Source organism: Phaseolus vulgaris, chromosome 5 (assembly GCF_000499845.2).
Source record: "Phaseolus vulgaris cultivar G19833 chromosome 5, P. vulgaris v2.0, whole genome shotgun sequence".
NCBI classification, from domain to species: domain Eukaryota; kingdom Viridiplantae; phylum Streptophyta; class Magnoliopsida; order Fabales; family Fabaceae; genus Phaseolus; species Phaseolus vulgaris.
The window spans coordinates 13,915,817-13,938,865 of NC_023755.2; the positions used below are offsets into that span (position 1 = coordinate 13,915,817).

The 23,049-nt window shown below is 52.7% G+C and overlaps 1 protein-coding gene across 1 annotated transcript; it reads left to right on the plus strand.

Annotated features, from left to right (window-relative positions):
* Positions 1-8,621: 8,621 nt before the first annotated feature.
* LOC137833994 (uncharacterized) lies at positions 8,622-9,845 on the plus strand. Its single transcript, XM_068642061.1, has 2 exons — positions 8,622-9,411; positions 9,529-9,845. The coding sequence occupies exons 1-2, from the start codon at positions 8,622-8,624 to the stop codon at positions 9,843-9,845; spliced, it is 1,107 nt and encodes a 368-aa protein (XP_068498162.1).
* Positions 9,846-23,049: the final 13,204 nt, after the last annotated feature.

Genomic DNA, 23,049 nt, shown 5'->3' on the forward strand with positions numbered 1-23,049 from the left:
GCACGAGTTGTAATATTCGCCCCATTTGGGCTACTTCAATTGTATTGAACATTGCTTGTAACACCAACTTTTTCTATATCAATTGATTTTTGCAACGTCACTTTACTCTGCATACATTTCGCATATTGCGCGTTTTCCTTCGCCCTGCTCATCCACGGCTCCCGCCTCCCTCCAGGCGACGCCTTCTTTCTTGACGACGCCTAGACCTAGGCGACGCCTTCTCTCTTGGCGACGCCTTCCCTTACTTCAAATGGAGAAAAATACAGGCTAAGAACCAAGGCACTTCTTTTTCTCAAATTGGTTTTACCTTTATTAGGGTGACCTCATTAAAAAAACCCCCGAGAGGGAAAAAGAGCGTCCCCTTCAACTAAACTGTTACATAACTGGTTACATAAGTCAACTGAAATAAAATTTTAAGTTGGCTGCATTCCAACTGCGTGGAATAGGACCTCCATCTAAAGTCTCCAGGTTGTACGAACCGTTGCCCTTAGCCTCAGTAACTCTGAAAGGTCCGGTCCACTTGGGAGACAGCTTATTCTCCAACTCGTATGGGTAAGCTTTTCTCATCACTAGGTCGCCGACCTGAAACTGTCGCGGCTTCACCTTAGAGCTATATTGCCGCTCTACTCTTCTCTTCGTCGCTTCAGCTTTTATTCTAGCTTCTTCCTTGGCCTCGTCTAGCAGATCCAGGTTTACCCGCCTCTCTTCATTGGATTCCTCCGCCACAAAGTTTTGAAAACGTGGCGAGCTCTCATGTATTTCTACCGGGATCATCGCGTCCGACCCGTAAACCAAACTGAAAGGCGTCTCCATAGTAGAGGATTGGGGTGTGGTGTGATAGGCCCATACGATCCTTGGTACCTCTTCCGCCCACGCCCCTTTGGCTTTCTCTATCCTTCTTTTTAACCCTCTCAGCAGAACTCTGTTTGCCGATTCTACCTGCCCATTAGTCTGAGGGTGCTCAACTGATGCAAACACCTGTTTAATGCCTACCTCAGCACATAGGTTTCTCAACTGTTGACTGGCGAATTGGGTTCCGTTGTCGGATATCAACCGCCTAGGTACGCAAAAACGGCACACAATGTTCTTCCACACAAAATGTTGTACTTTGTGCGCTGTGATTTGGGCCACGGGCTCTGCCTCTATCCATTTGGTGAAGTATTCGATGGCAACGATCAAATACTTCATCTACCTGATCGCCAGTGGGAAGGGGCCCAGGATGTCGATTCCCCATGTATGGAAAGGCCACGGGCTGTATATGGACCGCAACTCTTCTGGCGGCGCCTTGTGCCAGTCAGCGTGCTTTTGGCATTGCCTACACCGCTGGGCGTGCCGTGCGCAGTCCTCTTTCACTGTTGGCCAGAAGAAACCTGTGCGTATTACCTTGGAGGTTAAGGATCCTCCCCCTACGTGGCTCCCGCAGATACCTTCGTGTAGCTCCACCATTATCCTGGTGCACTCATCGCCACTGACGCATGTTAGGATAGGGTGAGTGAAACCGTGCCTGAACAGCACACCATCCACCAAAGTATATCTCGCGGCATTTCTTTTGACTTTTTTACCTTCTTCAGGCTCCACTGGGAGACCCCCATCCGCCAGGTATCGCTTGTAGGGGGTCATCCAGGTGTCTCCCCTGGTCAGAACGGATACCTGCATCTGCCCTTCTTCGGGCGCGTCCGCGTATGTGCTGATGCGGGGCGCCCTCTGCGTATCCTGTGTCAAAGAGCAATGACTCCTTGGCCTTCCCCTAGATGTATAAACCTGGAGGACATCCACCCTGTTGTCTTCCACGAATCTACGCGGAGCTTTGAGAGTCTCCTGGATCACTGTCCTCTGTCTACCCCCCTTGCCTGAGCTGGCCAGCTTTGCAAGCAGGTCAGCTCTGGCATTCTGCTCCCTCGGGACATGTATTAGCTCAAGAGCGTTGAATGCTCCCTTCAACAACTAGACGTATTTCAGGTACACCGCCATCTGTGGGTCCTTCGCCTGGAACTCACCCGACACCTGCCCCGTAATCAGCTGGGAGTCGCTCTTCACCAGGAGGTTCTGTGCGCCCATCTCCTTGGCCAGGAGCATTCCTGCTATCAGGGCTTCATATTCTGCCTGATTGTTGCTTGCCTTGAAAGCAAAGCGCAGGGCCTGCTTGAGCAGTATGCCGTCGGGTCCCTCCAAGACTATTCCCGCACCGCTCCCTTGTTGGTTGGAAGAGCCATCAACCGAGAGCAGCCACTGCGAACTCACCTCCACCTCTTGCTCACCTCCAGGCGACAGTTCCGCTATAAAATCTGCGTACACCTGCCCTTTGATGGATCCTCTAGGCTCGTACTGGATGTCGAATTCTGACAGTTCCACCGCCCAGCGCACCATTCTTCCTGCCACATCGGGTTTCTGCAGCACTTTCTGTATAGGGAGGTTGGTCATCACCACCACCGTAAAGCTGTGGAAGTAATGACGGAGCCTCCTAGCAGAGAACACTACCGCCAGCGCCGCCTTCTCTAGCGCTTGGTACCTTGTCTCAGCTCCCTGTAAGGCCTTGCTTACGAAATAGATGGGCTTCTAACTCCGGTCCTGCTCTTGGACCAACACGGAACTGATGGCCCGCTCCGTTACAGTAAAATATAACCGGAGGGGCACGCCCGCTACCGGCTTGCAGAGGACCGGTGAAGTCGCCAGGTACTCCTTCAGCTTAATGAAAGTCGCTTCGCATTCATCAGTCCATGCAAAACGACTGTTTCTCTTGAGGCACTGGAAATACGGGTGCCCCTTCTCTCCTCCGGCGGAAACAAACCTCGAGAGCGCCGCCATCCGCCCTGTCAGCTGTTGCACCTCCTTTACCGACGTCGGGCTCCGCATGGCGATAATAGCCGCACATTTGTCGGGGTTCGCCTCTATCCCCCTCTCGGTGAGCAGAAAACCCAAGAACTTACCGGCTCTACCCCGAAAACACACTTCTCGGGGTTTAACTTGAGGCAGTACTTGGATATTGTGTTGAACAACTCCTCCAGGTCCGCCATGTGCTGCACCCTATTCTGCGACGCCACCACCATGTCGTCTACATAGGCGTACACATTCCTCCCAAGCATTGGCGCCAAGACCTTGTCCATTAGCCTCTGGTACGTGGCGCCTGCATTTTTCAGCCCGAAGGGCATCACCTTATAGCAGTAACTGCATGTCTCAGTCATGAATGCAGTCTTGCTCTCGTCTCTTGGGTGCATCTTGATTTGGTTGTACCCTGAAAAGGCGTCCAGGAAACTCAGCACCTTGCTGCCAGACGCACTGTCTACCAAGGCGTCGATGCTGGGCAGCGGATACGAGTCCTTTGGGCATGCCTTGTTCAGGTCCGTGAAGTCAACACACATCCTCCACTTTCCGTTCGCCTTTCTCACCAAGACGACGTTGGCGAGCCACTCAGGGTATTGAATCTCCCTAATGTGGCCAGCACTCAGCAGCTTCTCCGTTTCGTCTTTCACCACCTGTTGTCGTTCCTCATTGAACTTTCTCCTTCTCTGACGCACGGGGCGGACCGTGGCGTCCATGCTGAGGTGGTGACACAGGAAATCGGGGTCGATGCCTGGCATGTCCGAGGCGGACCATGCGAAGGCATCCAGGTGGCGTGAAATCACTTCTGCCATCCCTTCCTGTTCTTCTGGGATTAGCGAACTTCCTAACTTGAAAGTCTTGCCGCCAATCTCCCTTTCTACGGCGTTAGCCGCGGGCTGCTCCCTGCTATCATCTTCGACGGGCGCCGCCTCTTCCACGGGCGCCGCGTCGTCAGGGCCTTCCTCCATAGGCGCATCTGCTTTGGGCATCGCCCTCTCCGCTATGGCCTCTTCAGGCGTCAACCCAGCGGGCGTCGCCTCTTCCATCGTCGTGTCCGCGCTCGGCGGACGTTCATACACCATGAACACGCCTCTCTTCGTTTTCAGGCTGTTTTCATAGCATTTCCTTGCCTCCTCCTGGTCTGACCTGATGACTATCACTTGGCCATTGAGGTCTGGCAGCTTCATCTTCATGTGGCGTGTGGAGGATACCGCGTTCAGACGGTTCAACGCCGGTCTGCCCAGCAAAATATTGTAGGCGGAGTTGGCGTTCACGACCAGGTACCGGATGCTTTCGGTACGGGAGGCCTCTCCGTCGGTGAACGTAGTCCTCAGCTCCAGGTACCCCCGGACTTCCACCTGGTTATCCCCGAACCCGTACAGGCACCCCGTATAGGGACTCAACAGATCGGGGGACAGCCGTAACTTATTAAAGGTCGACAGAAACATGACGTCTGCCGAACTTCCTTGGTCGACAAGCACTCTGTGCACCTTCCTTCCGGCTGTGACAACTGAGATGACAACGGGGTCGTTGTCATGGGGTACCACATCTCGGAGGTCTCTTCTCGTGAACATGATATCCGACTCCCACGGCTCCCCTGAGAGCCTCTCTTCGACTGAATTCACCCCCCTCGCGTATTTCTTCCGCTGGGAGGCGGTGGGTCCTCCGCCGGAAAAACCTCCAGCAATGGTGTGGACCTCACCAAGCACAGGCATCTCGTGTGCTGGTTCTTCCGCCGCCGGCGGCAAGGTGGCGGTCGTTGTGGGATCTGCGACATAGTCCTTCAAAAACCCAGTCCTCACCAGCTCATCTAGCTGGTAGCCCAACGACAGGCAATTATCAATGTGGTGCCCGAAAGCCTCGTGGAATTCGCACCAAGAGTCTTTACGGGGCCCTAACACCTTGTCGGTCTTCGCCGGTCGTCGGTCGCCTCTCAGCTATGTTAGGCACGGCGATCAAATCCTTCAACTCAAACACGAAGTTGTACCTCGCCGGTCTCGCTCTTTCTCTGGCGGGGCGATCGCCTCCTGCTGGACCCCGGGGCTGGGGCTTTCTGGCCTCGTAGGGGCGTCTCGCCTCTGGCTTCTTTCTTCCCGTCGTGGTCTCATTGACCCTGACGGGTTGGGCTCGCGCCGGTCCCCTTGGGCGTGAGGGCACGGCGCTGGTGCGCTTCACACATACCTCCCCTTCAGAGGCAATATGCTCTACTGCCCTACGCCGTAGTTCGGCGAAAGTCCTAGGGCGGTTGCGGATGATGGATTCTCCAAAGGGACCGGGGCATACGCCTTTCACAAATGCGTACACGATCATAGGCTCCTCTGTCGTACCAACCTTCACGACCTGGGCCCCGAAGCGATTGATATACTCCTTCAGGGTCTCCCCCTGATACTGCTTCACATCAAACAGATCGTAGGAAACCGGCGGCGGGGCCTTGTTGGCTAAGTATTGTTCCCTGAACAATCGCGACAATTGGCGGAAAGATGTGATATGACCCTCTGGGAGGCTAATGAACCAGTCCATGGCCATCCCGGTTAGGGTGCTCATGAAGAGCTTGCACTTGGCAGCATCAGAACCGCCTATCAGGACCATCTGTGTGTGAAACGCAGCAAGGTGCGTCTCTGGGTCCTCCATCCCGGTGAAGATCACCTTGGGTCCCGCGAACGTGTTCGGGATCGCGGCGTCTAGGATCTCCTGCGAGAAAGGAGTGGAAAACTCCCTTGGTGGGGAATGGTTCTCCATCTCGTCATGTCCAGGCCGCCTCCGATCATTTCTCAGGCCCTGGCACAACTCCTCATTCACACGGTGGAGCTCTTCGTTCCGCTCATGCGAGGCATCAAGGTCTGCCTGCATGCGTTCCTGTTCCATTTTCGAATCCGCCATGTCCTGCTGCAGCCCCCTCATTATCTCCAGGACCTGCTGCATGGATAGTTCTGCTGGGGCCGCGCGTGCTGTGCTTCGTCTGGTGGGGGCCATTGTCACTCCAACCTCCTTCAACGTTACTGTAACTTGGTAAATTTTCTCGAACTTGTGATGGGACTGATGTTTTATATCGGCCCCACGGTGGGCGTCAAATGTTCCGTCCGGTTGACCGAGACGTCTTCGTGCGCGACCTCAACCGTCAGCTAGGGACTCCTTCCCATTGATTGCCTGTGTATTCCTGCAAAAAAGAGGACAAAGAGGCGCCCTAGCGGCCGTTTGCACTCCGACGCTCAAGTCAGCCAGCAAGAAACACCAAAATTGTCCACCTCCGTCTCTGAGCACCGCGTATGGCACTCTGAAGGTGGTAAAGAATAACTGTGTATTGTGTGTCTGTGTTCTCTCTCTCAAGCAACAATATTCCCCAGTCCCTTGTTCGTAACTGTTGAAGCACGAGCAAGCAACTAGAGAGCTCTGGTAAATTTGCAGAAAGTTCGAACCCTCTTTCCAACATTCTCCGCGCTATTTAAACTACCCAAGCATTTAAAGCGCCTTTAATTACAAACGTAACGCACTCAATCAGCGTATTTAATTTAGAAAACGTAGCGCATTTAAGACGTTGAAACGCTTGGGAGCCATTATAGTACCTGAATGCTCGAAAGGGAAACTGTATTGAATGACTTAAATTACCTGGCACCTGACTAAAGGGTGTTTCCATTCTGACATGGCTGTTGTACACGTGGAGGGCCTCACGACGCCGTGACCCCATCTGGGGGCGATTCTGCCCACCTGGGGACGTTTCTGCGTGTGAGTCCTCCTGCTTGGGAGTGCTACTGCGCTAGGGGTGACTTCTTGGGTGCCAACTCACGCCCCCCAATTATCTAGTCACTTACTTTGAGAGCGTATCTGCCTTCCTCTTGTACCCTGCACCCGGTTGCCCTGGGCGTGACTTTCCTCTTGAGTCGTATCTGTCCCACAGGCGTCTCTGGGGCGGCAGGAGCACTTCACGAGTCAGGTTGCCCTACACTGGTACTATTACTATGGCCTTGAAGCCACCTTTTCCTTTTCTTTATCACTGCCCCGGGTTATCGGGACCTGAGGCCTCCCCACGGCGTCGCTCCCTCCATGGTCTTTCCTACCCATGGGTATCGGGGAACCACACCGTGATTGCCTTGCTTTAGCACTGTTTGATCTGGCGACGCCCTGGTCGGGCGACGCCATCACCTAGGCGACGCCTTGTCCTGGCGACGCTTCCTCTTGGCGATGCTGGCACTTGGCGTTTCTCCACCTAGGCGACGCCTTACGTTGACTTTGACTCTCCAGCCGTTGACTTTGACTTTGACTTAGTCAACGCCCGGATACGGGACGGTACAGTTCTGCTGCACACAAGTCTCATTTTGGCACTGGTTTTTGTACCGACCCGTCCTTGGGTGTTGACCAAAGTCAACACTTGGTAGGACCCTTCAGGGGCGCAATGAGGTGAGAACGGGGGTCGACCAGGCCTTGGGCATTCACGAGGCCCCGAGCGTTGACTGGGTCCGGATCAAGAGGTGCTTACAGTTGGGTGGTGTCACCCCCCGATACCCACGGGTGAGAGTGACCGTGGAGGGGGCGACACGGTAAGGGCGTGGAGGCCTCGGGCCTCCGTACCCCGAAAGAGTAATAATAGAAGAGAAAGGTGGTTTCCGAGCCACACCCCTAGTACCAGCAGGGAGAGACCCAACTCGCGGAGTATCTATGCATGACGCGTGAGACAGAGACGACCCATGAGAGGGCCACGTCCCAGGGGGTAATATGCATGCATGGTACGTAAGGGGGCAGAAACACTCCCAGGGTGAGTGACTAGAAGTTGGGGTGCATGAGTTGGCACCCAGGTAGTCACCCTCCCCCCGCGCCAGATGCACTTCGAGAAGGGAGACTTACACGCTGGGATTTCCCTAAGTTGGGTTATAGCGTCGTAAGGCCTCCCACACAGAGTTACACTTAAGTTAGAAGGAGACACGTGGCAAAAGCACTGGAAAGGTATATAAGCTTTCACTGTCAGCAGACTAAGGTACGTTTTAGTCATTTTGACGTTTTACAGAGTTTGAGTCATTTTACGCTTACACAATGTACGTACGAGTGACTTGAGAACGAGAGAGAATTCAGTTACAATTCAGTTACGCACCTTCTGAACACGATGTCTGCGGTGTTCTGATACGGAGGTGCACGGTGTTTTCTGCTAGTACTAACTTGAGCGTCGGAGTGCAAACGGCTGCGAGGGTGCCCTTTGTTCTCTCTGTTTCACGTATTCACGGCGGCGAAGGGTGGAGATTTGGAACAAAGACGAAGGAGTCCTTGATACGCAGCTCGAAGCTACGCACGAAGAACAATCTGGTCAACCGGTAGGAACATTTGGCGCCCACCGTGGGGCCTGATCTAAAACAGCAGTCCCACCGCAAGTAGTTCAAGTTTCAGTAGCGACAACAAGGTTCGTGGAGGTTTTTCAAGATTATTGCAAGATTCACCGAAAATCTTCAAGTTTCGTTCGGTTCCACTGAAGAAAGTTCCAAGACTCGCAGTAACAGTTCAAGATTCTCCAAGAACCGTGAAGAATGAGGACTACTAGGCAGAGTTCAATAATGCGCGCAGAGAGTGATGGCATGACCCTGCAGCAGGTCATGGAGGTGATGCAAGGCCTTCAAGAGGCGATGACGGCGTCGAAAGTGGAGCAAGAACGCATTCAGCTGGATCTTGCGGCGTCGCAGGCGAGAAACAAAGAGTTGTGCCGCACGAACGAATAGTTGCGCCGCGGGTTGCGCAACCACCCTGGGAATCGTGAAACAGAGGATCGCGAGTGTTTCACGCCACCTAGGGAGTTTCCTATGCCTTTCTCGCAGTCCAATATGGAGGCAGTAATTCCACCCACATTCGTGGGTCCGAAGGTCACGTTCACGGGGATGGAAGATCCAGAGGCGCACCTCACTGCGTTCCACACGCAAATGATGCTTGTCGGCGGTTCTGACGCCGTGAGGTGCAAGTTATTCGTGAGCACGCTGACAGGAATGACAATGGACTGGTTCATTAGCCTTCCAAATGGTCACGTGACCTCCTTCGCGCAACTCTCACAGCTGTTCAGGGAGCAGTATATGGCGAACCGGGCTCCCCCGCCGGTGTCGTATGACCTCTTCGACGTGAAGCAGTATCAGGGGGAGACGTTGAAAGCATACATCAACTGCTTTGGGGTGCAGGTGGTGAAGGTTGGCAACACGGAAGAGCCAATGATCGTGTATGCGTTCAGGAAGGGGATCTTCCCTGGGCCATTCTACGAGTCGATCATCAGGAATCATCCCAGAACTTTCGCAGAGATAAGGCGTCGCACGATGGAGCACATCGCGATAGAGGGTGAGGTGTGCGAGAAACGTGCAAGTGTTGCACCCGCACGCCCTAGAGCACAGTTGTGTGCACAACTCGCAAGGGTGAATGAAGCCGCGACAGGGAGGAGGGGCCAAGAGAGGAAGCGCCCCTACGAGGCGAGGAAGCCCCAGGCGAGGGGGCGCTCAGGGAAGAACCGGTCGGTTAGGCACAACATCGTGGTGGAGCTGAAGGACCTCATTGTAGTGCCTAACATCGCAGATAGGCTGAGGGTCCCTGCGAAGACAGATAAGGTGCTGGGACCACACAAGGACGCGTGGTGTGAGTTCCATTAGGCGTTTCGGCATCAAATCACCAATTGCTTAGCTCTAGGCCATCAGTTGGATGAGCTAGTGAAGAGCGGGTTCTTGAATGACTATCTGGCGGGGTCGTCCGCAGCCGCGGCCTTGGAGGTACCAGTAGAAGATCAGGCCCATGAGATGCCTATCCATGGGGAGGTTCACACCATTTCTAGTGGTTTTTCAGGCGGAGGATGCACTGCCTCTCAACGCAAGAGGTACGTGCGATTAGTGAATTCGGTGGCTGAGCAGGGGGCGGACAACTTGCTGGACATCGACCTTGCGTTCACGAGGGATGATCTTCACGACGTCGTCGCCCACGATAACGACCCAGTGGTGATTTCAGTCGTAACTGCAGGGAGGAAGGTGCACCGCATGCTCGTGGACCAAGGCAGCTCCGCGGACGTAATGTTCTAGTCCACGTTCAACAAGCTGCAGTTGTCCCCCGATCTATTGAGGCTATATACAAGGTGTTTGTATGGCTTCGCAGAGGACCATGTGGAGGTGCGCGGCTATCTAGAGCTGAGGACGACTTTCACAGATGGTACGGCGTCGCGCACTGAGAACATAAGGTATCTAGTTGTGAACGCCAATTCGGCGTACAACATTTTGCTGGGGAGGCCAGCTCTAAACAGACTGGGGGGTGACGTCTACACAACACATGAAGCTGAAACTGCCCAATCTCAATGACAGAGTGATCGCGATCAAGTCCGATCAGCAGGAAGAGAAAAAATGCTATGAAAAGAGCCTGAAAACAAAGAGAGGCGTGTTTATAGTGGTGGAGCGCCCACCCAGCGCGGATACGCCCATGGAGGTAGAGCCCGTGGAGAAGACGCCCATCGAGGCAGTGCCCACGAAAGAGGCGCCCGTGGAGACGGTACCCGTGGGGGAGACGCCCATCGAGGCAGTGCCCATGGAGGAGGTGCCCACGGAGGCGGTACCCAGGGAGGAGACGCCAGCGGGGGCATTGCCCATAGGGAGGGCCGCGAAGGCATGTCTCACGTAGAGAACGCCCGGGATAGGAGGCCCGAGTCGGTCGAGAACGTGGTAGAGAGGCAGATTGGTGGTAAGACTTTTAAATTGGGACGACTGCTGAGTCAGGAAGAGCAGGACCAGGTGGCGGCAGTAATCTCACGTCACCTGGACGCCTTTGCATGGTCCGCCTCGGACATGCTCGACATCTACCCGGATTTTTTATGCCACCATCTCACCATGGACCCCAAGGTCCGCCCTGTGCGACAAAGGATGAGGAAGTTCAATGAGGAAAGGCACCTCGTCGTGCAGGAAGAGACCAGTAAGTTGCTGAGCGTCAGCCACATCAGGGAGATCCAGTACCCTGAGTGGCTGGCCAACGTAGTGTTAGTGAAGAAGGCAAACGGGAAGTGGAGGATGTGTGTGGACTTTGATCCTGCCTGTTGACCGGAGCCCTGGAGAATGCCTCGTCAAAGGATCGACGTGCGCGCCGCTTACCGCCTTCGTTCCTCCTCTGGATCTACTTCAAGAACCTGCAAAGAAACGACACGGCGCCGCTGCGGCCGATCGCACTCCGACGCTCAAGTCAGTGACGGTATCACCAAAAACTAAGAACTAGAACCGTGCAAAAACTCTCTCTCACAACAGCTCTGTCTCTCGCAAGCGTAAAGTGTATGAACTGAACGTGCGTACCTCAGAAAGTTCGTTAAGAGCTCTTATATACCTGGTGATTTTCTCTCTCCTGGCAGTTACAGATTTGGACACGTGGCTCGTATCCAACTGTACACGTGCCATCATCTGGAGGCTCCCTGACTTGGCGCTGCTTCTACTATCATTTTGGCTAAGTTACGTATGCATGGTACTGCCCAGTGCATAGCAAACTTAGGAGTGCGATCTTTACTGAAACTGGCGAGTTAGGGCCTTCATACACCTTCCCTGTGGTCTCGCCGGCCGCCTTCATATATTTGTACACGCAAAGAAAGTTCTGGCGATCTCCGACTGCTTGGTCGCCTGAGTCTGCATCTGGCGACTTCATCCTCAACCTGGCGATCGGAACACGCCAACTTAACAATCGGCGACTACACGTGCCTCCCGACTTCCTTCCTAACGCCAACCTGGCGCCTTGTCAACACGCCTATACTGTAGCAGGGTGCCACGTCATCATACCCGACCACCAGGGCGGTACACAAGCCCCCCAGTCTTAAGCGAAGACTTGTCTAGCGAAAAGACTGAAAGAGCCTTCGTTAGCACCGGTCTACGTGGCACTGACGCAAAATTCCAAGCGATAGGACTTTCTGCTGCTCTGACGCTCCACCAAACCCTTCGCGCATCGTTCGACACGTGGCTCTCATCAACGGCTATCTTCATCTGCCGTTAGCGCTTCCCCAAACCATTTCGAAAACCCTTAAACCCATTACGTTCCACTGTTCCATCACTTTTCTTCGTGTTTGCAAAACGCTCTAACTTCCCTCTGCGAAAACTCTCGACGCTCTTCAAAGTTCCAGATCATCATCTTCCTCCCTCGTCTTCCTGATCATTGAAAGGTAATTACTTTCCTTCATCTACTGGGTTTCCTTGCATTTTCACCGATTTGCATCATCCTGTAACTGCCTGGTGCATACGCTGTGGGTCGTTTCTCCATTTCTCTTCTGCGTAACTTAGGGCTTTGTCGATCGTTGCAACGAACTCACATTCGTTCGTCGTTTCACCTTCCTTCCATGACCAAGTCAGCCTCTGTAACCCCCTGATTGTTTTTCCTTTCTTCTTCCTTTGCAGTTGCTATCATGACTCGCACAAAGATCACCCCGAACCCCCCTCCATCAGCACGAAACCCTTCTTCACAAGCGCACGACCCAACCCAAGTTCGTGGCGCTTCCTCTTCGCAGGCTGAGAGGCCTGCATCTTCCCGAACTGCTCTGGCCCAGGCGACTCCACCAAACGCTGGAGGAGCCCCCGTGCCTCTGCCAGACTTCAAATCACTATATCCTTGGGCCACCCCAACCCTTCTAAAGGAGACCTCGTCGGTGAACACTGCGGGAGCAGTTCTGCGGTTGACAAAGGGGGACGAGGCCTATCAATCGTTTCACAAGGAGCACGATGAGAGGATGATGGTGCTGCCTTGCCCCGCCGCTCTGCCAGTATGCGCTGATGACAAAGTGAGCGCCGACGGGCCCTTTTGCTTTGTTTACACAACTTTATTCAAGAAAGTCAAACTCAGATTTCCCCTTACCCGATTCGAGAGGGAACTCTTGACCGAGCTCAACATTGCTGCCGCCCAGCTTCACCCCAACAGCTGGGCGTTTGTTCGAGCCTTTCAAATAACGTGCGACCACCTGGGGCTGCCTACGTCGGTGGACGTGTTTTTGTTTCTTTTTTAGGCCAAGCACCCAGGAGACCGCCTGTGGGTCAGCCTGAATGCCATTGCTGGGAGATCCATTTTTACCATCTTCCAGCAATCATACAAGGACTGGAAGGGGAAGTTCATCCAGGTTCGCGCAAACGATAAAGACACTTCCCTTCTCGACGGTTTCCCCTTGTACTGGGTGGACAAGGGGAAAAAGGAGTCCAAGAGCTGCTTCAGGAGGTCCAGGAGTCCTGACAGCATGGGAGCTTTGGACCGAGACCTCTGCCTATTCTGGAAGAGGGTGTCGGATGCCAACATAACATTCCTGACCCCCACCCTGATCTCCTTCGAGTTCTTTGAGGAACAGCTAGAATTCCAAATAGATTAGGGCGCTACACTCTTGTTTTGATATTGCTTCTGATACTGTTTCTGGGCGTCTTGTGCGATACGCACAAGACTTTGGTTTGCCTTTTCTGCATATACCTGTTTTGCTGTTTCATTGCCTCATACACCCATCTCTTTCTTCTCTGAGCTAATTCATGCATTTTCGTTTCATGCAGATAATATACTGGGTAAAAACATGCTCGCCGACTTGAAGGCGCTCGCCCGAAACCACGGGTTGGCGACCGGTTCTCAGACGGTTCCCAACTCGGCGGTCGAGAAGGCTATCGTTCATGGGCGATCACCGCCCAAGGAACCCACCCAGCGAAAGAAACTGGTCCTTAAGAGACCAAAGCGGAAAGCCCCCCAAATCGTCCAAGAGGAGGAGGAAGAGGACGACGAGGTCACTGAGGATGGCCTCGTTACAAAGAGGAAAAGGGTGGCACCACCTTCACCACCTGCCCCACCCCCTCTTCCAACTTCAACACCACCATCAACACCCGCTCCTCCTCCCTCATCGCCAACACCACCAGTCCAAGCAACTCCACTGGCCACTGCGCCACCAGCAGCTGAGGCTCAAGAGCCAAACTTTCTGGAGGACCCCCCAAGTGCCTCTACGCCTCACATCTCAGCTGGAGGGGGCCCCCCTTCAAACGCTTCAGCTGCAGAGAACGTTCCGACCGGGGATGAGGTTGCTCACACCTCTCCAATTCTAATTACCGAATCCCCGGTTGCGTCGCCACGCCAGGAAGCAAACATTGAAAATCCTGCTAAGGAAGGTGGCGGCAAAAACCCTCAAGAAGCCCCCCTGGCGCCTCTCCAAGCATCCAACCTTTCCCTTGAAGTCACAAGGATGTGGGAACCTCTGACTGCCAAACTCAAAACCATAGGAGAGGATATCCCATCGATCATAACGAGGGCTGTGGAGAGCTCCACCAGGAGGCTTCAAGACGATCTCTACCACCTCAAGACTGAAAATAGCACCATGAAGGTTGAGGTGGAGAAGGTGTCATTCAGCCTGACGCTCGCGGAAATGGAACACTCCCGAGTAGAGGATGCCCTAAGTACCGAGCTTAGGCTGGCGCGCAAGGAAGCTGCTGACCTTCGCCGCAAAGTCCATGAACTTGCCCAAGAGAAAGTTGAACTAGAAAGCAAGATCGTGCCTCTGCGCACCAAAGCGCGCGACCTGGAGGCTCACATTCAAGCTGACGCCGCCAGGGTGCAAAAGCTGGAGCAGAGGTCGATTGACCGCGAGAAGCTACTTGGGCAAGTAGAAAAAGCGAGGGACGACGCCATGGCTGACCTCGCCGAGGCAAACAAGGAGAGAGGGAAGATGGCTGCTGAGTTGGCCCAAGCTCAAACAGAATCCAAGAAGGTTACTGACGACCTTCTCCACGCTCAAGAGACCAACAAGGAACTCCAAATCCAAGAAGGTTACTGACGACCTTCTCCACCCCATCTGCTTCTTTATAAATTCACTTGTATTTACCTTGTAAAAACTCTTGCATATGTGTTTTGAACAAACGCTTATTTTAATCGCAAAATTTGGATATTTTCTCCCCTGACTCCCTTTAAGCGCTTTAGCCTCCTTTGCGTGTTTAACTTTGTCGGTTTTAACTTAGTGATTTTGCAAACGCGACCTTTGACGTAACCGCCTCGAGCCAACTCAAACTTAAGCAAAAATCACCTTAAACAACTTGTACTTTTAAGGCAACTAACCTCGTTATAGGAATACCCTTCAAGCAACGAACTGTACCTTAATCGTTGGCTCGAACAACGTCCCACTCGACCTGCTTTATCAAACAAGTCTTTCAACCTTCTCGCCATCGTTTGGACTTTTCCCGATCGCCAAGACCCCTTGGTGACATCAGCTTTTTCTAGCCTCATGCTTTGGCAATCGTTTCTTCATCTGGGGTAGAAGCGCCCTTTGAAATCTTCCTTTGCCCTCCTGGATTTCAAAGCAAGAGACCGGCTGGCTAGGCGTTCTCTTCGAACCTACCTCAGCCACCTTTCAAGTTTCTTCCACCCTCTTCGCTATACCTGAACTCGTTCGGGACGAGAAGGATTTTATCTTGCCTACGCTCGCACGTAAGCGAGAAGGTCTTTTAACTCGCCTGAACTCGCTCATCGACGAGAAGGACTTTTACTCGCCTGAACTCGCTCATCGGCGAGAAGGACTTTAAATGGCCTTAACTCGCTCGGCGGCGAGAAGGACTTTGTCTGGTGCCTCAACTTGCCCAGGGTGTACATCTCCTCCCCCCTGGATGCACTGAGGACCTTTCCTTTCTCACGCCTGCACTCGCTCGACGGCGAGGAGGTCTTTAATGGGCCTTAGTTCGCACAACGGCGATAAGGACTTTGTATGGTGCCTCAACTTGCCCAGGGCGTACATCTCCTCCCCCCTGGATGCACTGAGGACCTTTCTCTTTCTCGCCTGCGCTCGCTCAACGGCGAGGAGGTCTTTTAACTCGCCTCGACATTGCCCCAGGAGTTACATCTTCTCGCTCCCAGAAACACGGAGGACTTTTTCTCTTTCTCGCCTGCACTCGCTCAACGGCGATGAGGTCTTTTAACTTGCCTCAAAACGCGCGAGGGCGTTGAGGTCTTTCATCTGGTGCCTCCGATCACCGAAAGACGATGAGGACTTTGAAAACTTAACTGGTGCCTCCGATCGCCGAAAAACGATGAGGACTTAAAATCTTTTAGAAAGCACGCGATATATCTTTTCTTGCCTTAAATCATGTACGAATGACAAGGTCTTTCTTCAAAACTTTTGAAAATATCGCACATGCAATCTGAAAACACCTTATACTTCGAAAACTCTTCTTTTATTGGGTGGCCTCATTAAAAACCCTCCTTAGGGAAAAAAGAGTGCCCCCTTTCAACTGTTTTAACAGAGACATTGTAATATAACATTTGTGTTCGTCTTTACTTACAAATCTCTCAACTATAGTACAACTTCAGATGTGTGGCGTTCCAGGTACGAGGGATCGCTCCTCCTTCCAGCGTCTCTAAGCGGTAGGCCCCCTTCCCGAGCGCCTCGGTTATTCTGAACGGTCCAGTCCACTTGGGTGACAGTTTATTCTCCATCTCGTACTGGTGGGCCTTCCTCATCACCAGATCGCCTTCTCTAAACTGCCTTGGCATCACCTTTGAGTTGTATCTTCGCTCAATCCTCCTCTTCACCGCCTCAGCCTTCAGCCTTGCCTCTTCCCTGACTTCATCCAGCAGATCCAGGTTCAGCCTTCTCTCTGCATTTGAGTCTTCCTATACAAAGTTCTGGAATCTCGGCGAGCTCTCCTGGATCTCGACTGGAATCATGGCATCACACCCATAGACCAAGCTAAACGGGGTCTCATGGGTTCCTGACTGCTCGGTGGTGTGGTACGCCCATACTATCCGGGGCACTTCCTCAGCCCAACTTCCCTTGGCTTTCTCAAGCCTTCTCTTCAAACCTCTCAACAACACCCGATTAGCTGATTCCACCTGGCCATTCGTCTGAGGGTGCTCGACAGATGCAAACACTTGTTGAATTCCAACCCCTTCACAAAGCTTCTTCAACAGGTGGCTTGCAAACTGCGTCCCATTATCTGACACCAGTCGCTTAGGCACTCCAAACCGGCACACAATGTTCTTCCACACAAACCCTTCGATCTTGTGCGCGGTGATCTGGGCCACTGGTTCTGCTTCAATCCACTTGGTGAAATACTCAATCGCCACCACCAAGTACTTCATCTGCCTGATCGCCAGTGGAAAAGGTCCCAGGATGTCGATTCCCCAAGTATGAAACGGCCAAGGGCTATAGATCGACTTCAACTCCTCGGGAGGTGCCTTGTGCCAATCGGCGTGCTGCTGGCATTGTTTGCAGCACTGGGCATACTTCTTGCAATCTTCTTTCATGGATGGCCAATAGTAGCCTGCACGGAGAGTCCTTGTGGCCAGAGCTCGACCCCCGACGTGACTTCCACATATTCCTTCGTGGAGCTCTGCCATAATTCTCGTGCACTTGTCGCCGTGTATGCATTCCAGGAGTGGGTGAGTGAACCCAAACCTGTACAGATTGCCATCAATCAACGTGTATTTGCTAGAATTTTTCTTTACCTTCCTGGCTTCTGTTGGATCCAGCGGGAGGAGACCATCCGCCAAGCACCGCTTTTATTGCGTTATCCAGGTGTCTGGCTCATGGGTGGCGCAGACCTGCATCACATCCACCTTCTCTCCTCGGCATGCTCTGATTCTCGGCGATCTCAGAGTTTCCTGCGTCAAAGACTTATGGCTTCTCGCTGCTCTCTCCGTCGACTTGCTTATCTGAAGGACCAGGTGATCTGCTACAAATGCCCTCGGCGTCTTCAGAGTTTCTTGAATCACCGTCCTCTGCCTACCCCCCTTGCCTGAACTGGCGAGCTTAGCAAGCAAGTCAGCTCGGGCATTCTGTTCTCGGGGCACATGTACCACTTCAAAAGAGGCAAAGGAACTCTTCAATTCCTGCACATACGCCAAGTAAGCCGCCATTTGTGGATCTTTAGCCTGGAACTCGCCTGTTACTTGCCCTGTGACTAGCAGCGAGTCACTCTTAGCCATCAGCACCCTAGCTCCCATCTCCTTGGCCGCGTGCTTTCTAAAAAGTTTTAAGTCCTCATCGTTTTTCGGCGATTGGAGGCACCAGTTAAGTTTTAAAGTCCTCATCGTCTCTCGGCGATCGGAGGCACCAGATGAAAGACCTCAACGCCCTCGCGCGTTTTGAGGCAAGTTAAAAGTCCTCCTCGCCGTCGAGCGAGTGCAGGCGAGAAAGAGGAAAAGTCCTCCATGTTTCTGGGAGCGAGAAGATGTAACTCCTGGGGCAATGTAGAGGCAAGTTAAAAGACCTCCTCGCCGTCGAGCGAGTGCAGGCGAGAAAGAGTAAAAGTCCTCCATGTTTCTGGGAGCGAGAAGATGTAACTCCTGGGGCAATGTAGAGGCAAGTTAAAAGACCTCCTCGCCGTCGAGCGAGCGCAGGCGAGAAAGAAAAAGGTCCTCAGTGCATCCAGGGGGGAGGAGATGTACACCCTGGGCAAGTTGAGGTACCAGATAAAGTCCTTGTCGCCGTTGTGCGAGCTGAGGCAAGTTAAAGTCCTTCTCGCCGATGAGCGAGTTCAGGCGAGTAAAAGTCCTTCTCGCCGATGAGCGAGTTCAGGCGAGTTAAAAGACCTTCTCGCTTACGTGCGAGCATAGGCAAGATAAAATCCTTCTCGTCTCGAACGAGTTCAGGTATGGCGAAGAGGGTGGAAGAAGCTTGAAAGGTGGCTAAGGTAGGTTCGAAGAGAACGCCTAGTCAGCCGGTCTTTTGCTCTGAAGTTCAAGGGGGCAAGAGAAGATCCCAAAGGGCGTTTCTACCCTAGATAAAGAAACGATTGCCAAAGCATGAATCTAGGAAAGGCTGATGGTACCAAGAGTTCTTGGCGATCGGGGAAAGTTCAAACGACGGCGAGAAGGTTGAAAGACTTGTTTGATAAAGCAGGTCGAGTGGGACGTTGTTTGAGCCAATCTTTGAGTTACAGTTCGTTGCTTGAAGGATATTCTTGCAATAAGGTTAGTTGCCTTAAGAATACAAGTTGTTTGAAGTGATTATTGCTTAAGTTTGAATTGGCTCGAGGCAGTTGCGTCAAAAGTCGCGTTTGCAAAATCACTAAGTTAAATCCGACAAAGTTAAACATGCAAAGAAGGCTAAAGCGCTTAAAAGGAGTCAGGGGAGAGAATATCCAAGTTTTGTGATTGAAATAAGTATCTGTTCAAAATACATATGCACGAGTTTTTGTTACAAGGTATACACAAGCAAAATTATAAAGTAGCAGACGGGGTGGAGTTGGTTGAGCCTTCGGCGGGAACGACCTTTCCATCTACTACTTCGTTGTTCAACGACACCATTCTGAGGTCGAGATCGGGGAATAGGCATGCGAATTGTTCCCGAGCGGCTTCGAATCCAGCAACCAGAATCTGAGCAGAGCTTAGCCTAAGTTCTTCAATTTGCCCTTGAAGTTCTTCAACCTGTTTCTTGAGCTCCTTGTTCTGCTGCTCCAGCTCTTCGACCTGTTTTCGGAGTTGTTCGTTGGTCTATCGAGCATGAAGAAGGTCGTCAGTAACCTTCTTGGATTCCGTTTGAGCTTGGGTCAACTCGGCAGCCATCTTTCCTTTTTCCTTGTTGGCCTCGGCGAGATCAGCCATGGCGTCGTCCCTCGCTTTTTCTACTTGCCCAAGTAGCTTCTCGCGGTCGATCGACCTCTGCTCCAGTTTTTGCACCCTGGCGGCGTCAGCTTGAATGTGAGCCTCCAGGTCGCTCTCCTTGGTGCGCAGAGGCACGATTTTGCTTTCTAGCTCAACTTTCTCTTGGGCAAGATCATGAACTTTGCGGCGAAGGTCAGCAGCTTCCTTGCGCGCCAGCCTGAGCTCAGTATTCAGGGCATCCTCCACTCGAGTGTGATCAAGTTCTGCGAGCGTCAGGCTGAATGACATTTTCTCCACCTCGATCTTCATAGTGCTATTTTCAGTTTTGAGGTGGTAGAGATCGTCTTGAAGCCTCCTGGTGGAGCTCTCCACAGCCCTCGTTATGATCGATGGGATATCCTCTGCTATGGTTTTGAGTTTGGCAGTCAGAGGTTCCCACATCCTTGTAACTTCGAGGGAAAGGTTCGCTGCTTGGAGAGGCGCCAGGGGGGCTTGTTGAGGGTTCTCGCCGCCACCTTCCTTAGCAATATCTTCAGTGGTTGCTTCATGGTGTGGCGACGCAATCGGAGATTCGGTAATCAGGATTGGAGAGGTGTGAGCAACCTCATCCCCGATTGGAACGTTTTCTGCAGCTGAAGTGTTTGAAGGGGGGCCCCCTCCTGCTGACACGTACGGCGTAGAGGCGCTTGGGGGGTCCTCCAAGAAATTTGGCTCTTGAGCCTCAGCTGCAGGTGGCGCAGTGGCCAGCGGAACTGCTTGGACTGGTGATGAAGGAGCTTGTGGTGTTTGCGATGAGGGAGGAGGAGGAGCAGGTGTTGATGGTGGTGTTGAGGTGGGAAGAGGGGGTGGAGCAGGTGGAGAAGATGGTGCCACCCTCTTCCTTTTCGTGACAAGGCCATCCTCTGTGACCTCGTCGTCCTCTTCTTCCTCCTCTTGGACGACTTGGGGGGCTTTTCGCTTAGGCCTCTTAAGGACCAGTTTCTTGCGCTGGGTGGGTTCCTTGGGCGGTGATCGCCCATGAACGATGGCCTTCTCGACCGCCGAGTTGGGCACCGTTTGGGAACCGGTCGCCAACCCGTGGTTTCGGGCGAGCGCCTTTAAGTCGGCGAGCATGTTTTTACCCAACATATTGTCTGCATGAAACGAAAATGCATAAGTTAGCTCAGAGAAGAAAACGATAAGTGTATGAGGTAATAAAACAACAAAACAGGTAGTATATGCAGAAAAGGTAAAACCAAAGTCTTGTGCGTATCGCACAAGACGCCCAGAAACAATATCAGAAGCAGTATCAAAGCAACAGTTCGGATGTCCTAACCTATTTGGAATTCTAGCTGGTCCTCAAAGAATTCGAAGGAGATCAGGGTGGGGGTCAGGAATGTTATGTTAGCATCCGACACCCTCTTCCAGAATAGACAGAGGTCTCTGTCCAAAGCTCCCATGCTATCAGGACTTCTGGGCCTCCTGAAGCAGCTCTTGGACTCCTTCTTCCCCTTGTCCACCCAGTACAAGGGGAAGCCATCAAGAAGGGAAGCGTCTTTATCGTTTGCGCGTACTTGGATGAACTTCCCCTTCCAGTCTTTGTACGATTGCTGGAAGATGGTGAAAATGGATCTCCCAGCAATTGCATTCAGGCTGACCCACAGGCGGTCTCCTGGGTGCTTGGCCTAAAAAAGGAACAAAAACACGTCCACCGACGCAGGCAACCCCAGGTGGTCGCATGTTATTTGAAAGGCTCGAACAAACGCCCAGCTGTTGGGGTGGAGCTGGGCGACAGCAATATTGAGCTCAGTCAAAAGTTCCCTCTCGAATCGGGTGAGGGGAAACCTGAGCTTGACCTTCTTGAAGAAAGTTGTGTAAACAAAGCAGAAGGGCCCGTCGGCGCTTACTTTGTCATCAGCACACACTGGCAGAGCGGCGGGGCAAGGCAGCACCATCATCCTCTCGTCGTGCTCCTTGTGAAACGATTGATAGGCCTCGTCCCCCTTAGTCAACCGCAAAACTGCTCCCGCAGTGTTCACCGACGAGGTCTCCTTCAGAAGGGTTGGGTTAGCCCAGGGGTATAGAGTTTTGAAGTCTGGCAGAGGGACGGGGGCTCCTCCAGCGTTAGATGGAGTCGCCTGAGCCGGGACAGTTTGGGAAGACGCAGGCCTCTCAGCCTGCGAAGACGAAGCGCCACGAACTTGTGTTGGGTCGTGTGCTTGTGAAGGAAGGTTTCGCGCTGAAGGAGGGGGGTTCGGGGTGATCTTTGTGAGAGTCATAATAGCAACTGCAAAGGAAGAAGAAAGAAGAAACGATCAGGGGATTACAGAGGCTGACTCGATCACAGGAGGAAGGTGAAAAAAAAACGAACGAGTGTATGTTCGTTGCGACGATCGACAAAGCCCTAAGTTACGCAGAAGGAGAAATGGAAAAACAACCCACAGCGTATGCACCAGGCAGTTACAGGATGATGCAAATCGGTGAAAATGCAAGGAAACCCAGCAGATGAAGGAAAGTAATTACCTTTCGATGATCAGGAAGACAATGGAGGAAGATGGTGATCTGGAGCGTTGAAGAGCGTTGAGAGTTTTTTCAGAGGGAAGTTGGAGCGTTTGCAGGCACGAAGAAAGTGATGGAACAGTGGAGCGTTATGGGTTTAAGGGTTTTCGAAATGGGTTTAGGAAGCGCAAACGGCAAATGAAGAGAGCCGTTGATGAAGCCACGTGTCGAGCGATGAGTGAAGGGTTTGGTGGAGCGTCAGAGCAGCAGAAAGTACAATCGCTTGGAATTCTGCGTCAATGACACGTAGATCGGTGTTAACGAAGGCTCTTTCAGTCTTTTCGCTAGACAAGTCTTCGCTTAAGACTGGGGGGCTTGTGTACCGCCCTGGTAGTCGGGTATGATGACGTGGCATCCTGCTACAGTGTAGGCGTGTTGACAAGGCGCCAGGTTGGCAAGAAGGGAAGGAAGTCTGGGGGCACGCGTAGTCGCCAGTTGTTAAGCTGGCGTGTTCCGACTTCCAGTTTACCAGAATGGGCGATCGCCAGGTTAAAGATCAAGTCGCCAGATGCAGACCCAGGCGACCAAGCAGTCGGAGATCGCCAGAACAAGCACATCGCCGAAGATGGAGGAGAAGCAGATTATGAAGGCGGCCGGCGAGACCACAGGGAAGGTGTATGAAGGCCCTAACTCGCCAGTTCCAGTAGAGATCGCACTCCTAAGTTAGCTATGCACTGGGCAGTACCATGCATAAGTAACTTAGCCAAAATGAGAGCAGAAGCAGCGCCAAGTCAGGGAGCCTCCAGATGATGGCACGTGTACAGTTGGATGCGAGCCACGTGTCCAAGTCTGTAACTGCCAGGAGAGAGAAAGCCACCAGGTATATAAGAGTTCTTAACAGACTTTCTGAGGTACGCACGTTCAGTTCATACACTTTACGCTTGCGAGTTAGAGCTGATTGTGAGAGAGGATTTGCACGGTTCTAGTTCTTAGTATTTGGTGATACCGTCACTGACTTGAGCGTCGGAGTGCGATCGGCCGCAGCGGCGCCGTATCGTTTCTTTGCAGGTTCTTGAGATAGATCCCGAAGAGGAACGGTGGTAAGAAGCGGCGCGCACGTCGATCCTTGGACGAGGCATTCTCCAGCGCTCCGGTCAACAGGCAGGATCAGGTAATGAAAAATACAAAGAAGAAGGATACCTTGTAGGCGTAGCACGAATCAAAATTGAATTAGTTGAGAAGGTA

Coding starts and splice junctions, on each gene's coding strand:
- LOC137833994 (XM_068642061.1), top strand. CDS start 8,622: ATGGAGGCAGTAATTCCACCCACATTCGTGGGTCCGAAGGTCACGTTC. Junction 9,412..9,528: donor ACCACACAAGGACGCGTGGT/GTGAGTTCCATT, acceptor GGTCGTCCGCAG/CCGCGGCCTTGGAGGTACCA.